Here is a 17616-nt window from a genome sequence, read left to right as displayed (position 1 = left end):
ATTCCCAATTCAAACTTTCTTTAAAAACATCACATCCGAGAAGCCTATTTTTCATCGAAAACGTGAAAAGGATTAACACTGCTGAAAATATAGGCTTCTGAGTTTTAAGAAATTATAATGAAAAACTGAAGATCCAAATTTCCATATGGACTATTGTAAATGAACACTGCCGAAATCCAAAAGGTATGTGAATTGAAAGGATACACTTATGAAAGATGAGGTAAAGAAGACAGTTCACTGGAAAAATAATCTGCCATTCTGGACTCTGGATAGTTAGACTAGTTTAAACAAAGCAAACTTTTTTGACAAATACACAGTACTTCAGCCTCTTAGAAATCCAGCACTGCTCTTTACTTTGCAAACACTATTCCCAAGATTTATCACCAAGGCTTCTGCCATAAGAAAGAATGAGAGAAAGAATTATTAACTGTTAAAAAATTATATAGTACACATAAGAAAAGAGTGTCTGCACATCTGGGTCTAGTGCTTAGATTATTCAAAAATACAAAGTTTTTAAACTCATAAGATTCACATAGGGCATAATCAGCAATAACCCACATTTAGGTGAACAAATTTAAGAATACAGTTTAGATTAGGGCTGTCAATTAACTGCCGTTAAAGTGTGCAATTAACGCACACCACAATTAACGCATTTATTTTTAACGACGTTAATCACAGCAGGGCAGCATCAGTTGCTTTGGAGTACCTACCTCAGGCCAGATGCAGTAACACAAGCCTCTGCTGGAGGCCAGACAGAAAGAGAAGAGGCTACATAAAGACGCACGAAGTTCTCATGCCAGCTCCAGTGGAGAAGTATTTTTTAAAAGTAAAAACAGGACAGCTGAAGGTTTGCCCAAGCCGCCCCGCCCTTTGCAGGATGCTCCAAGGGGCTGGGGCTGAGCACCCCATCCAACTCTGCACTGCCCATGCTGGGATCTCTTTCTCCAGCCCTGTGCCATCCGCAACTGGGGCTGACCCCACCTCCCATGCCCCGTGCTGCCTGGGGCTGACATACATTCACACATCCCAAGCTTGGGGGCTGACCCCAACCCCGAGCTCCATGCTGCCTGTGGCTGCAGCTCCCCCACCTCCAAAACTCGGGAGCTGACACACGCCCCCCCAAGTCACCTGCAGCTGGGGCTGAGCCCCATGTCACCCGCAGCCCCCCCCCACAAGCTCCACACTGCCCATGGTGGGGTCTGCCCCACCAGCTCTGCGCCATCCGCAACTGGGGCTGACCCCACCCCCCGCCCCTGAGCTTTACGCCACCCACAGCTGGGGCTGACCCCCTCACCCCATGCCTCCTGGGACTGAGGCTGGCTCCCCCTGAACTCAGGAGCTGACCCCCTCCAAGGGCCCATGTCGCCCGCAGTTGGGGCTGAGCCCTGTGCCACCCGTATGTCCCTGCTAGCCCTGTGCTATCCACAGCTGGGGATGGACTCCCCACTCCCCGAGGCTCCATGCCATGCGCAGCTGTGGCTGAACCCCCGAAGCTCCATGCCTCCCCTGGCTGACACTCACCATCACCACCCCACACCCCCAGCTCTGTGCTGCCCAGTAGTCAGCTCTGAAGCCAGCACTGCACACCAGCAGCAAATTTTTCCACTTTCCTGCTGGCCTTGCTGCTGGGACAAATGCCCAGTTCTGGTGAAAAAGTAGGGACAGCTGGCACATAACTGAAAAGGGGGCCTATCCTGGCCAAAACGAGACATATCATCACCCCAGCCAGCCTGCGCCCTATTGTGCCCAGCCGGCCCCTCATTCCCAGGACCAACCCCCCTGCATCGTGCCCCATTGCCCCTAGCCAGCCGCTCGCTCCAGGAGTACCCCACAGAGAACATGGGCCTGGCGAGCTCAACCTCCCTGTCCCAGCCTCTCCACCCCTGCAGTATGATGAGTCCCTGAGGTTAAAATCCATCCTCCCTTGCAAACAAGGGCTTACTCAGCTGAAGGGAGCCCAACTAACTCAGTAAAAGGAGGTGAGCTAAGTACCAGAAACCATGCATCCAGAAGCAGCAGCAAGACACCTCCCTCACCCTCCTCCTGGGCAAGTTATTGCTTGCGCCTCCCCGCTGTCCTCCCTGACTCTCCTCCTGCACAAATCATTGCTTACTTCTCCACTAACCAAACCCTGTTCTGTATGCAGATTTCTAAGATGAAACTCTCTTTGGACAGGAGGTGAACTTGATGCTCCTGTTGGGGTGGGTTTCTGAGCTCACCATCAAGAATTCATCTCTCTCGAGCAACTCACATCCCTCTCACCTCCAAAGTACTGAGATAAAAATAATCTTACCTCTTCAATAAGTTAACACTCCTCTAAAAGACACATACAAAATAGTATACAAAAGGCTAACCCAGCAGCAGCAGGCAAAAAAAAGCTTCCTGCACAATTCACTCCCATACTGAATGTTAATCCTGAGGTAAAAATCTTTCCATATCTATGGCAAGGACTCTTTTGAACAGGACACAAATATGTTGATTATATAGAACAATGTACTGAATTATTCCAGACACTGACACAGTTCTACCGTGCTTTCATCATGGGGAGTGATTAAATACCAAAAAAGGTAATGGAGCAAAGTAGCAACAGTTCAGGTCTTTTGAACAGGAAGTTGATATTTTAAAAACTTCCAGATGGTTCTTTGCCTAAAAAGACTTATCTGAAGGTATTGCAAGGCTGAGTTCCAATATCATAGAAGCACTTCAAGTCTGCAGTACCACCTACATTCTAAGCATGCTTTTGCCTCCGGATCTTGTGCTACAGACAACCCACCACCATCAGATTAATCCAGCCAGCCGCAACAAACAACAATTACAGTTTCAGGATCACTACAAACCCATAGATTAAACAACATCTTAACCAATGCTATTGCAAAGTGGATAGCTATGGACTGCAGACCACTCAACATTGTACATGACAGAGGCCTAAGAAATATCATTGAAATTACATCTTCCACTCAGCCCTCCCGGGGAGCCATTGCATCACAAATAAATGACCAATATGACAACGAGAAGATTAGAAAGTAAGAGCTTCTGAAAAAATGCACTGGCTGTTGCTTTGACTGGTGATCACTGGATATCCTTGAGCAATCATAGCTATCTTGATGTCACGGCACACCTTATTGATGCCGCATGGACACTGTGGTTGTTTGCTCTAACAGTAACCCATACTGAAGAGAGACATTATTCTGAAGCACATGCAGAGCACTTCATGGATGTTGCAAAAGAACAGAATATTCAAGAAAAGGTAGCAACAATTAGTACTGACAGTGCATGTAAAATGGCAGCAGCAGTCAGTCACTTGCCTTTTGAACACATGACGTGCATTGCTCACAGTCTGCAGTGATCCATTACAGTAACGCTCAGAGGTAGTGGTTTTGAAAACGTGCCGGCAAAATGCAGAAAACTTGTAGGCCATTTCAAACAAACACAGTCCAGAGCTAGGAATACAACAAGCTGTAAATGGACAGAAACAAGAACCTCTCATACACAATATTTCAACCAGATGGAACTCTACATTGGCTATGATTCAGCGCCTGCTTTGCAATAAAGCCGCTATCACATCCACATTAGTTCTTCAAAAGCACTATCAGTACCAACAGATAAGGATTTTGAAAAAATGCAAAAGCTAGAAACACTACTTGAGCCCTGCAGGATTGTGACTGAACTCCTTGGGGGAAAAGGGGGGAATTATGTCTCCTGCTCCATGGTATTACCTACATTCTGCTATATATTCTATGTTACAGCAGTCTCTGACGACGAACCAGCATATGTCATTCAATTTAACAATACTTTCACAACAGATTTTACAAAACGCACTAGACCCAAGATTTAAGAATCTGAAGTGCCTTCCAAAATCTGAGAGGGATGAGGTGTGGAGCATGCTGTCAGAAGTCTTAAAAGAGCAACAGTCTGATGTGGAAATTACAGAACCCAAACGAGCAAAAGAGAAAATCAACTTTCTGCTGGTGGCATCTGACTCAGATGGCTAAATTGAACATGCATCAGTTCCCACTGCTTTGGATTGTTATTGAGCAGAACCCATCATCAGCATGGACGTATGTCCTCTGGAATGGCGGTAGAAGCATGAAAAGGCATATGAATCTTTAGCACATCTGTCACGTAAATATCTTGCTGGGCAGGTGACAATGTAAACAAGAAGCAGGCAGCATTATCTCCCACAAATGTAAACAAGCTTGTCTAAGAGACCAACACCCACAAGATCTTCACCAAGCAGTCTCAAAACTACGATATCCGCACAAGGAAACAAATCAACAGAGCCAGACGTGTACCCAGAAGCCTCCTGCTACAAGACAAGCCCAAGAAAGAAACCAACACAACTCCACTGGCCATCACCTACAATCCTCAACTTAAATCTCTCCAATGCATCATCAGTGATCTACAACCCATCCTGGACAATGATCCCTCACTTTCACAGACCCTGGGAGGGAGGCCAGTCCTCACTCACAGACAACCCACCAACCTTAAGCATATTCTCACCAGCAACCACACACCACACCCCAACAACTCTAACTCAAAAAGCAGCAAAGAATCCTGTGGCACCTTATAGACTAACAGACGTTTTGAAGCATGAGCTTTCATGGGTGAATACGCACTTCATCAGATGCATGTAGTCTGACGAAGTGGGTATTCACCCAAGAAAGCTCATGCTTTAAAACATCTGTTAGTCTATAAGGTGCCACAGGATTCTTTGCTGCTTTTACAGATCCAGACTAACACGGCTACCCCTCTGATAGTTAACGCTAACTCAGGAACCAATCCATGCAACAAACTTTGATGCCAACTCTGCCCACATAACTACACCAGCAACACCATCACAGGACCTAACCTGATCAGCTACATCATCACTGGTTCATTCACTTGCACGTCCACCAATGTGATATATGCCATCATGTGCCAGCAATGCTCCTCTGCTATGTACAGTGGCCAAACTGGATAGTCACTATGTAAAAGGATCAATGGACACAAATCAGATATCAGGAATGGCATTATACAAAAACCTGTAGGAGAAGACTTCAACCTCCCTGACCACACAATAGCAGATGTAAAGATAGCCATCTTACAGCAAAAAAACTTCAGGACCAGACTCCAAAGAGGAACTGCTGCGCTTCAGTTCATTTGCAAATTTGACACCATCAGACAGAATTAAACAAAGACTGAACGGCTAGCCAACTACGAAACCAGTTTCTCCTCCTTGGTGTTCACATCTCAACTGCTAGCAGAGGACCTCACCCTCCCTGATTGAACTAACCTCGTTATCTCCAGACTGATTCTTGCCTGCATATGTATACCTGCTTCTGGAAATTTCCATTACATGCGTCTGATGAAGTGAGTATTCACCCACGAAAGCTTATACTGCAACACATCTGTTAGGGCTTGGCTACACTGGAGAGTTGCAGCACCGGTGGTGGGTTTACAGCGCTGCAACTTAGTAACTGTCCACACCTGCCAGGCACATCCAGCGCTGCAACTCCCTGGCTGCAGCGCTGGCTGTACACCTGGTCTGCTTGGGGTGTAATGATTGCAACGCTGGTGATGCAGCGCTGGTCGTCAAGTGTGGCCACCAAAAGTGCTGTTATTGGCCTCCAGGGTATTAGGAGGTATCCCAGAATTCCTGTCCACAACAAACCGGAAGAATGGCTGAACTCTGAGCTCCTGAGCTCCCTGTAGATAGCTGCTCTTTGCTCCAGCGAGCGACGAGCGGAGGCAGGGGAATTGCTTTGGAATGTTCACAGCTGTTTGCTTGAGAAGAGAGAGGAGTCCGTGTTGAGCCACTGCTTATGTGGTCTGAAGGCTATTTAGGAGTGCATAATTTGCATTTAGTGAATAAGAAAGGGGTGGGGGAAGGGGTCAAAACTTTTAATATGATTGAAGGTAGGTGCTGTGTATCTTCCAGTCCTTAGAACTTGCAAGGCAAGGAGCTGAGAACAGTCTCAGCTCCAAAAATCCACTCTCTATCTCCCCCACACTCCCTGTCACACTCCACCCCACCCCCCTGTTTTGAAAAGGACATTGCAGCCACTTGAATGCTGGGATAGCTGCCCACAATGCACCACTCCCAACAGCGCTGCAAATATGGCCACACTGCAGCGCTGGTAGCTGTCAGTGTGGCCACACTGCAGCGCTTTCCCTACACAGCTGTACAAAGACAGCTGTAACTCACAGCGCTGTACAACTGTAACTGTAGCCATATCCAAAGTCTTAAAGGTGCCACAGGACTCTCTGAAGCTTGTCTCAGTGATTGGCTGAAAAAGAAGTAGGACTGAGTGGATTTGTGGACTCTAAAGTTTTATATTGTTTTATTGTTAAGTACAGTTATTCTTTTGTACATAATTCTACATTTGTATGTTCAACTTTCATGAGAAAGAGACTGCACTACAGTACTTCAATAACGTGAATTGCAGTTTCTTTTTTATAGTACAAATGTTTATAATAAATAAATGTAAAGTGAGCACTGTACACTGTGTTGTGTTGTAATTGAAATCAAAATATTTGAAAATGTAGAAAACATTCGCAAATAATAAATGGTATTCTATTGTTTAACAGCACGATTAATTGCGATTAATTTTTTTAATCGCTTGACAGCCCTATTTTAGATATTAGCATCCAAGTATTCAGCTACATCATTCATGAGAAGTTATACAGAGAGTTGGTTGAGGAAAGCAAATATAGCAATAAGTAAGATTGTCCCTCAGTAATTGAGAATATATGGTAGATTGTTCATTTAGAAAATACAATGCATCTGGAAAGTATTTCAGTAACTTTCCCCACTGTGCTTCTCATCAGCACTCCATCTCACCCTTCCTGGTATCGCTGATGTCCAGTGATGTGTCTACTCAAAATCATAACCAAATACAGAAAAACCCAGGGTACCCCTCAAGATGCACACATCGCTAATTTAAGCGATAACCTTAACACCTTCAGCCTCCCTCACTATTTCTCTTTCCTATTCTTAAATTAAGCCCCAATTCTGCAATGAGTTCTGCATAGGAAGACAGACCTCTGAGGCTCTGCAGAATGCCACTGAAGTCAATAGGACTACATGTCTGAGTAGGAGCTCTCACACACACAGCGTATTGCAAGACTGAAACCTTAAGAATATTAACTCTTCTGGGAAGAAACGCTGATATTTTCTGTTTTGTGAAGTACCATACACACTTGTAGTGCTGTACAAATTAGTAAAATAGATAGATTTGGTAGAAAAGGAACTAAATCAGCTTACAAAAAGAAAATCTTTGTAAAATCCAGCTGGAAGAGTGCATGTTATCCAAGACTTTTAGGGAATCCAAAAGTGCAGAAGGGTGATGCTAGTGGAATTGTTAGAAAAAAGCGACAGTAGAGACTATGGCTCTTTTCTGATTCTTTATGAAACAGACGTGAAGGGACTTCTTTCTGTTTGCTATTTAGGTTCACAATTCATGTTCTTACCCACTCTATTTCCCCTGAAAGGTTGCTGAAAGCTAGAGAGCTCGGCACCTGCCCGCCAATCAAGGTTCACGATACCAAGACTGAGAATTAAACTGACTATTTTTAAGACTTTAAAATTCAACTCGGTCCGGTGGAGGCCAAGGACACTCCCAATGAGCCGAGCGCGGGCCGCTGCGGAGCCTCCAGCAAGAATTGAGGAGACACGACTGGCTCTGCCCACGTCCTGTGGTTAAATGCCACAGCAGGAAGAAGGTCGCTGGACTCTAACCAGAGGTGCCCGCCCCGGCTGAGCACTAGAAAACAGGAGCAGATCCCGCTGTCGGCTGCAGGCAGGAGCGCAGGTGGCTGGGCGCTAACTCCATAATGGTAGGGGGCGGGGTCCGGCCGATACCGGTCCCAACCGGCTTGGGGCGGGATAGGGGAGGGGGACGATCCCGGTCTCAGCTGGGCTCGGGCGGAGGCGAGGCGCGGAGTGCCGGTACCTGCTGGAGCGCGCTGCAGTTCGCGCAGGCCGTGGCGGCCTCGGCCGCAATCCCCGCCGCCGGCGCCTCTCCGGGCATCATGGTCCCCGCGGCGCCGAGTCCCCGGCACCGGCCCTGGCGCCGCCGCTACCGCGCGACTCCATCCACTTGCAGCCCCGGCAGCGCAGCGCTGGGCCGGGGCAGACGCGATAGAAACGCAGCGCGACGCAGTGCCAAGAAGGACCCCCGCCTGGTGCCCGTCCAGCTGCCTGCCCGGGAACGGAAGAGACCAGCCGGCTTGAGGCGCTGTTTGTCGGGGCGGGGGCTGGCTCCGTAGAGCCGCTCGGAGCCAGATTAACAAGGGGTTCTACGGGCAGCCGCCGGAGCAGGGGCGTGTTTACAAACAGGCTATTCCATAGAACCCCGCTCGGGTCCTACTTCGTTAGGGCAGGTCGCTGCCTGGGCCGACTGGGAACAACGCTTCCCGCCTCCCACGTGAGGGGGGGGGGGCGATGGCTGTAAGTCCCATCATGCACTGCGTCTTCTCGAGCGTTGCGTGCTGGGAGCTGTAGTCTTCTGGGGCATCCGTACGGGGCTGGAAGGGCGGGGGCGCTAGCTGCCTGCTGGGCTCCCGCTGCCCCGTGGTGGTGCGTCCTGCCGCCTCCCCGCCCCAGTAAGCTCACACAAGTGTGTTGGGCACTGAGCGGCAGTAGGGTGCCTCTGAGCAGATCCGGCTGCTTTGGGGCCACACTAACGCGGGAACGAGAGAGATTACTGTGTAGCCAGAGGGACTACGTGGATTTTACCCATGGAGCTTTAGAAAAAGGGACCACGTCAACAGAAAGAAAATTTTCCCATAGCCCTTCATTGATTTATGAACTAAATAAAATATCTAAATTTTCAGGTGTAATCAAATATAAATAATCCAGGATACAGCATTAATACGGCACAGTCACTACCTTTCCCTCTCCTTATTTCTTTTATGATTTCATTTTTCAAGGTCAGATATAAGGTACTTGCTTTTTGAAACCAAGCAAAGCCTTCGTGTGCGTGTGTATACATGAATATGTAAGTGGGTCTCGCATGCAAGACCAGATTCACACTGTTGGTGTCACTAAGCATAACCCTACGTAACTCGGGAGGGTGGAAGGCCACAAGAGTATGGAGCCTTCCTGGTTTTAGGCCTCAGCAGACAAGAGTCCCTCCATGTTTGAACTTTAATCGACCTAAAAGGCCAGGTGTAACAGCCGTTATCAGTTGCAACAGTTCTAACTGGTCTAAAGCAGAAATAATGAGGCCTGTGCACCTTTAGCAGAAGGACAAGATAACTTGCAGAAGGAAAACTTACTAACGAGCTGCCGCGGCCAAGATTACTTAATGCACCTGCACTTACGTAATTGCTACAGGGGGAGGAAGGAGGAGGAGGGAGGGGAAACGGGGGATTGCTAGTCAGTGAGAAAAGTTCTCATGGATATAAAGGAACAGACTGCTTGTTTTAGGTGTGCTTGATCTGAGTCAATCTCCCTGCACCGCTTTGAGATCTCAAATAAACTTGGTTTGCTTCTCCACCCTGGTGTGTTTATTGGCGCGGCACACCAGGCCACGGACCCCCCTGCTGTTGCTTGGCCTCAAGCAGTTATCTGCCGGCAACAACACCTTACGCACCCCTAGGCACAGCATCTTCAGCACACGTCCCCCGCCCCACCCAGGCTAAGAATCATTGAGAGCTGGGTAGAACCTCGAGACCAACTCATAGAGGTCTCAGTGGAGAGGCAGGTGAAGTGGCAGCATAAGTAACAGCACAGGGCCATTGGTGACTTGAGCAGATGATGGCATGATGCCAGGATCGGTGCTAGGGTTTCTTGCGCCCTAGGCGCATGGCCATTTCGCCGCCCCCCGTGCTGATCCCGCGGCTCCGGTGGAGCTGCTGCAGTCATTCCTGCAGATGGTCCGTTGGTCCGTGGCTCCGGTGGAGCTGCCGCAGTCATGCCTGCGGGCGGTCCACCGGAGCCGCGCAAGCAGCCGACTGTCTGCAGGCATGACTGCGGCAGCTCCACCGGAGCCGCGGACCAACGGACCCTCCGCAGGTATGCCTGCGGCAGGTCAACCGGAGCCCCCCCCCCCCCCCCGCAAAATGCCATCCCCCAAATAATCTTGGCGCCCTAGGCGATTGCCTAGGCTGCCTAAACGGTAGCGCCGGCCCTGCATGATGGAGTAATGGTGGCATGAATTACAGCATGCTAAATGATGGCACAGCTGCACACAGAGTGACTGGTGGCAACTGTAAACCAGTTGAGGTGACATTGCTCAATGTTTCTTCCCCTGCCCCGCTTTCTGGGTAGGAGAGAAACTCATGTGAATGCACCTCTGAACTCTGGGTCTCTGCTGACCAAGGAGAGCTGTGAGTGGAGTGTGGTGAAGGGAGACGGCCTGGCATGTTAAAGGGACATTTGTTGTACTTAAACACCACAAGGTGAGAGAGGCAAAGGACACTGCCCAACGGACTCTGGGACAGGAGTTTTGCTAATGTTCAGATGTGTTCAAATCATGGTTGTAGCATTTTCTCAAATTAATGCCAGGCTCCTTTCTTCTTTTTAGTAAATGTTTTCTCTGCTATACAGTGCTTGCCAGGGTGGAAGTACTGCTTCTTAAAGGAAGCTAGTATGGTGCTTAATTTCCCCAGATTACTGAGTGATGGCTCGGGCTGGTTCTGTGTTGAACTGTTAAAAGGGATCCCTGGATATTGAGCCCAACCATTGGTGCTGCCAGCTCCACCTGGCAAAAGGGTCACACCGTTTCAACCCTGCCCCGCCTCACCCCACCCCTACTCAGAGAACATAAAAACATAACGGCCCTACTAGGTCAGACAAAAGGTCCATCTAGCCCAGTATCCTGTCTTCCGGTGGTGGCCAGAGCCAGGTGTCCCAGAGGAAATGAACAGAACAGGTAATCAAGTGATCCATTCCCCGTCAATCATTCCCAGCTTCTGGCAAACAGAGGCTAGGGACACCATTTCTGCCTATCCTGGCTAACAGCCATTGATGGACCTATCCTCCATGAATTTATCTAGTTCTTTTTTGAACCCTGTTATGGTCCTGGCCTTCACAACATCCTCTGGCAAGGAGTTCCACATGTTGACTGTGCGTTATGTGAAGAAATACTTCCTTTTATTTGTTTTAAACCTGCTGCCTATTAATTTCATTTGGTGACCCCTAGTTCTTATGTTATGAGGAGGAGTAAACAACACTTCCTTATCTACTTTCTCTACACCAGTCATGATTTTATAGACCTCAATCATATTTCCCCTTAGCCGTCTCTTCTCCAAGCTGAAAAGTCCCAGTCTTATTATTCTCTCCTCATACGGACGCCGTTCCATACCCCTAATCATCTTTGTTGCCCTTTTCTAAACCTTTTCCAATTCCAATATATCTTTTTTGAGATGGAGCAACCACACCTGCACACAGTATTCAAGATGTGGGCATACAATGGATTGATATTTTCTATCCCTGTCTTAATTATTCCCAGCATTCTATTAGCTTTTTGACTTCTGCTGCATGGGGAGAGGCACGGCTGGCCTGCTACTGGTAGCAAATTACATCAGAGAGCAGTTTTTGTAATCCTTTACATACAAGTAACTGCTGCAGGTAGCAAAATCCTACAGGGAGCAGGTTCTTGCACTGCACCCGCTGGCACTGGGTGGTGCCATGGCAGACAATTTAGACGTTCCGATTGGACGCTGTCCCTGAGAGCTCGTGCCCTCCAGTCTCAGCGAGCTCCAAGTGCGAACCACCAATTCGAATTTACATCCTGAGCACCCAATGACGGGGCGGAGGGCAGGGCCAGGGCCACAATATCCGTGCCCTGTGAGCAGAGCGACCAATCACAGCTCCAGCTGGGTTTGAAAAAAAGCACAGCTGGAGGATACCAAAATACTTTACAAACTGCAATAATCATTGCTAATTTAATATTGTCCCCATTGTTGGTATTACATATTACTTCTCTCTAGGTACCTGACTAGAAACTCCAAGACAGTAACTATGTCCATTTGTTATTTCTAAGAATTTTCTCCTGGTTAAGTTACCCCTCCATCTCACAGGAGAGAGCTTATTACTCACTTGTTGAGCCAGGTACATTTGTCATTTACTTAAACTTTCAGATTACCTAAAATATGGTATCATAGGATTTTCAGATAATGCTTCAAAAGGTGAAAATATAAATAATTGTGATTTAGTTATATCACGACATTTAGAAATACAAATGCTATGTTTTGTAAAAAGTGTAAACAGTCAAAAATGACTTTAAATAAATCATAAGTATGTTACAATATTCACAGTCATAGAATTTGAGGTCAAAAGGGATCACCAGACCATCTATTCTGACCTATATATCACAAAAGGGATCACCAACACAATCCAGCACTCGTGCACAAATCCCAACAACTAAAATTAAACTAAGACTATGTCTACACTACCATTTATGTTGATATAATTTACATCATTCAGAGGTGTGAATAAGCCACTCCACTGAGTGACATAAGTTACACCGACCGAAGCACTGGTGTGGACAGTGCTATGTTGGAACTTCTCTTGCTGACATAGCTGCCCCCGTTCATTGTGGGTGGATTAATTAAGTCGACAGGAGATCTGTCTCCTGTCAGCTTAGAGCGGCTACACTAGAGAGCTTACAGAGACACAGCTGCATCAATGCATTATAGCCCTCAGGAGACTAAACTATTACATGCCACAAGCAGAGAATAGAAGGGATGGAGGTGCATTAATACCCAAGGCTCCTGCAATGGAAACTGATTAACTGAGATGTACCCAGATGATCCTGGCAATCAGTCTGCATTCCATGCTGCAGTGGAAGGCCAAAAACTCCCAAGGTCATTGCCAGTTTGCCCTGGGGTTGCGAGGGGAGAGGGAGGGAATTATTTCCTGTTCCCATACATGGTGATCACAAACGAACGAATGACTTTAAATAAATCATAACTATATAACTTCAAGTATATTAATAATGAATATTTTAATAAACTGCATTTCTGACTCTGTGTAAGGAGAATTTTAAAAATTCCTAGCCATATGATAGAAATTAGCCTCTGGGCATGCTATGCAATATTTTCTACTTGTATAGCTCCAAAGTACTTTTTGAAGACTGGTAATCAAAACTCCCTCTTCTTTGAAATGTCTATGTTTAATTAGGGAAATTAGTGGTGTTTTTCTCTTCCATTAGAAATCTGTGAACTATATAGATTAAAAAATAAAATAATAAAAATATAATAAATACCTGTGGATGGGTATAAAAATTAAAATCCTGCTTAGACTATTTATTAGTCAATCTATAAATCAGGGAAGGTTTTTCATCAAATCATACATGTGGTAAGAATTCTACCAACTCTATTTGGTATTACTCTTCATGAATTATTTGCATCTACATCTATTTATGTTATGTGGATTGACTTAATTTAGCCGTTTGTTTTTCTGTGTTTTTTTTTTTTAATTATGGCACTTGGTCCTGCATTGGATTCAACTTGTGAAAAATTCTGTATATTCTTGTAATTGTTATTTGCAGCTTTTAATTTGTATAAATTTAATACCTGTATTATCTAATTGAGTTCTTTCTACAATTATTTACACCACTTTTTCTCTAGGTTTGATGGCAAAAATTGATGGCAGTATGAATTTTTATTATTCACCAGTCTTTTTCTGTCAATCATTTTTATATTTAGATTTGAAACAATACACATGACATCAATAAAATTACTTGGTTTGTACTGACAGAGCTTATTGTATTGTGTATCTTCCCCATCAACTATTTTTCATATGAGTATCAACAAGAATGTGTAGCACAGACAGTAGTGGTTTCAGACAGTTTTATTTATTCGTGAACATCTACACAAACAAAGGGAAACATTGTCATTTCTAAACATTTACAAAAGTATTTCGTATAGAGATAAGATAATGATCTTGCAAATATTTTAGTATAAACAAAAAATAACCTCAGGGTTATCTGGCAGGTACTTATGTTGTAATACCAAAATGTACTTGTAACCATGATTCATCTTCTTAATTTTCATAACTATTAGTTTCAAGGATTGTGACTTTCCTATTTAAAAAAAATACTTACTAAGTTAAAAGCCATATTTGCATACACTGAAAAATGCTGCACTTTGATGTGTACCCCTAATTCTTATTAATGGCTAGAGTAGCTTATGGTATTGCATCAGAGACGATGGATTTCTTTCTGCTATTTCAGACTAGATATTTTCTAGATTCTTTTAGGTACATATTCATAATGAATATTACATTATCACACAGTTTAGTAAACATAATTTCTTTAGCTGTTTAATTATTTTTGAAATTTATTCTGTCCAATGTATTGAGTGGTATTGTTTCTCATTTACGAATACATTCAGATTCATTCTGAAAAAGTGTTACATCACTTCATATTTTTGCAAAAAATATTTTTTTATCAACTATGATAGCCAGATTATTATTACAAGGCATCTAGGATGTGTGTTCCAGTTACAATATAGAATGAGCTTTGGTACGCCTAACTACTCTACCACATACTCTAAAGTTCTAAACCAGAGAACTGAAAAGAAAACATAAAACAAAAAATGTGCAAGTTTAGACATACTGCAGCAAAACTATTGAAGAAATCTTTCAAAACAGAGCCTGAAACATACAGCATTTACTTCTAAGGTTGCTATGAGTGTGCATAAAAATATTTCTTTATAGAGATTATAAATAGTAGATAGTGTTGTACAAAGAAAACAAAATGTAAAATGAGTTGACAAGTAGAATATTTCTTTAATACATTTATAAGCCATTTTTATCTATGACTGAATATATACTTCATCAATGAAATTTGTAGAAAAAATGACTTACCTGAAATGCTTACTGAAAATATATTGGCAGATCTATCATTTAAAACATGAAATTATGTTCCCCACACAGAATAACATATTTTATTTTACACATTGCACTTTGTCTTTAGTGTAATTATGCCAGATCCCTTAAACTAGTATAGTCCTTAGGTACTATTGCAATATTTGTGGCCAGATATTTTCAGTATTAACAAACACTGGGCAGTTACAAATAGTTTTAAGATGTAATTTATAAACTTAATTTTATGGCCAGTCTTAATGCACAGAGGTGTATTATTAACACAAAGTTGAAAAATACTATATAAAACAAATATCTACAAAGTTAATAGTTTACCCCCAATTCAGTTGACAAAGAAATTCTTCATTTATGTATTTTATAAAAAACCTCGGTTTTCAGAAAATCAGATTTCCTTTCAAGAAATAAAAATAATAAAAAGAAATAGGGCGACTGTTCCTGCATTTAATTTAAAGCAGAAGACTACACTTAACTGGTCAAAGTGAACCTCCTTATTTCCCACACTTCGGTTTTATCATTTGAATTTGAATATTGCATGCCATGTGTTGAAAATTCATCACCCATTACAAGGCAGAATCACAGACATAGGATATATAAATGCCCTACTTTCCCTATTCTCTTCCCCATCACTTGCTATGTCCATTATCTAAGCAACAGATGGTTAAAACTCTAGTCCTGGTTGCAGTTCTCAGACTGCCCCAAAATGCAATAGCCTCCAGGGTGGCTACTCTGGAATCACTGGAATGCAGTGGGCTACAAGCATGAAAAGAACTGTGTGTGAAAGGGTAAGTAGAATACCTTCACTTCCACTTGGAGATTATCCTTACACAGCAGCAGTGTAAAGGGGGTCACAGATATTTTTTATAACTTAGTAAAGTCAGCAAAGTAAAAGTTTAGATAAAAATACAAAAAGGTAATTTAAAAGAATGATAGTAGTTAGTAATGGCTGAACTGTGAATTTTTATTTAACCAATTTTGAAATCAGGTAATTCCTTCATATTCCTTTTATGTCAAATAATTAAATATGTCAACTGTTTGTACATATTCCTGAATCAATATGAACCAAGAGACCTAAGATGAAACTGTGATCACAACAGTCACAGATGCACCACAGCAGCATCTGTCAAGAGGACAAAATAATAAGACCAGGGTTTTTTGTCTGAAATATTTCATGTTTTGTTGATAAACTTGGGAGGTTTTAACATCATTAAATTATTCTTTTGTGGGAGCAAAATAATACAATTAATGTTACTAAAAATGCAGATGTCTGTTTTTCTCTGTTTGTGCACATTTAAAACATTAGTTACTTCATCTGCCATAAAAATTACCTTTCCCTTCTTGGGTCTCACACCAAGATTGCTTAAAAAAATACCCTCCTGATCCTCAGCATTTATTTAATACTACAATATATAAATTTCTTCTATAAAGATAAATCTATGTAGGAAATAATTTCAGATAGATTCCTTTGAAAGAAAGCAGTACACCTGATCAGAAGATTCAGCTGGTACATCATTTCAAGTACACAGGTAATTTCATTTCAACTGTTCAAAGTACTGCAGTTAATCTGTAACAGCATTAGGAATAAATGGTAATCACTTCACGTCCACCACCTCGCACTAAGAGAACTCTGTTCAGACCTTCTGTCAAAACTTCCAAAAACTCCATGTCTGGGGGACAATCAAGTTAAGGTTTTAAGATTATAGACAAGAAATAAAACAACCTTTAAACATAATAGTAAAAAAAACCCCTTAATAAATTGTACTCCTGCATCCAAAGTGCAAGTGCAGCAGCCACATCCAATAACTTGTCTGAAGCACCTAACACATTCATCTTTCATGAAGTGCAGCCACAACAATTTTAGATCCTAGCATGCAAAGAACCTGCCAGCTCAGATCAAGAAGGCGTAATAAATGTTGGGATCTATGTAGGTACCCCAGAAGTACTAATAAATAGATAAAATTGGCATTAAACTCTATTATTTTTATCTAAGCATTTTAGATAAACTGAACCCAAAACACCAGTGTTACCATTAAATAAAGACAACATTTTCTACACACCACTTTTGGTCTCATAAAAACATATTCTGCAAACCCTAGTCTTAAAGGCATAGTTCCCACTAGTTAAAATACAAACAAAAAAGCCACAGTATAGGCAAAAAAAAAGCACACAGCCCCTATACATATAAACAGATATACACATATAAATTACAACTTTAATTTTTGCAATTGTTGATCTATATGATATTGTTACTTTTGTAACATAGTATACGTCACCATTAAAACAATACAACATAGGATACAGTTTTCATCTCCTTTTTTGTTTTTAGGAGGTCCAGGCATATTCAATAAAACTAGCTGAGCATGTTGTGACTTATTTAATATTACTCCATTGAGCTTCACAGCAGTGTGCATTCTTCTCACATTTGACTGATTCCTAGTACATAAACAAACTTTTCTAAATAAAGATATTATTGTAACCAGTAACTATTTTAATCTGTACACCATATATAAATTTATGAACAATGATAATTAGCTGAAAATCTAATACTTGTGATAGAAGGAGATGCTTAAGAGGGTTAAATTTAGATCTCAGTACAGCTTAACTTCTATAATTATAGTTACTCATTTATTAAAAATAAAGTCCAATTTTGATAGTTTATGAAAGATGGGCTATAATTTTAACTTAAAAGTGGAAATACTTTCCTTCAAAATAAGATAAAATCTAAACACAAGTATTGCTTTCAGGACAATTTCCTTATAAGTGAAATTTAAGCCAAGGAGTGGATATAGATTGATAGAGATGCC

At 43.0% G+C, this 17616-nt stretch overlaps 2 protein-coding genes across 11 annotated transcripts in view; both read right to left on the bottom strand.

Annotated features, from left to right (window-relative positions):
- The window catches only part of ICE1 (interactor of little elongation complex ELL subunit 1), a 62564-nt gene extending 54469 nt beyond the window's left edge, over positions 1-8095 (bottom strand). For 2 of the 7 annotated variants that reach the window (XR_003998952.1, XM_030551659.1), the window contains exon 1: positions 7932-8094. Coding sequence is in view for 6 of the 7 variants with exons in the window: in XM_030551659.1 (XP_030407519.1) it covers positions 7932-8012 (81 nt within the window). In the remaining variant the exon portion in view is untranslated. Of the gene's footprint in view, positions 1-7931 lie in introns of all 7 variants that reach the window. The other 5 variants (XM_030551661.1, XM_030551662.1, XM_030551660.1 and 2 more) reach the window with 4 other exon arrangements.
- Positions 8096-13795: 5700 nt separating this feature from the next.
- SLC12A7 (solute carrier family 12 member 7) overlaps positions 13796-17616 on the bottom strand; it is a 283500-nt gene continuing 279679 nt past the window's right edge. For all 4 annotated transcript variants that reach the window (XM_030551652.1, XM_030551653.1, XM_030551655.1 and 1 more), the window contains 2 exons: positions 17112-17245; positions 13796-16479 (listed from right to left, as the gene is read on the bottom strand). In XM_030551652.1, the coding sequence (XP_030407512.1) occupies positions 16388-16479; positions 17112-17245 (226 nt within the window). In that variant the 3' untranslated portion in view covers positions 13796-16387. The remainder of the gene's footprint in view (positions 16480-17111; positions 17246-17616) is intronic.

The sequence above is a fragment of the Gopherus evgoodei genome, chromosome 2, assembly GCF_007399415.2.
Source record: "Gopherus evgoodei ecotype Sinaloan lineage chromosome 2, rGopEvg1_v1.p, whole genome shotgun sequence".
In the NCBI taxonomy this organism is placed as follows: Eukaryota; Metazoa; Chordata; order Testudines; family Testudinidae; genus Gopherus; species Gopherus evgoodei.
Note: the sequence above shows the minus strand (reverse complement) of the source record. Positions and strands in the feature narration are given on the sequence as shown.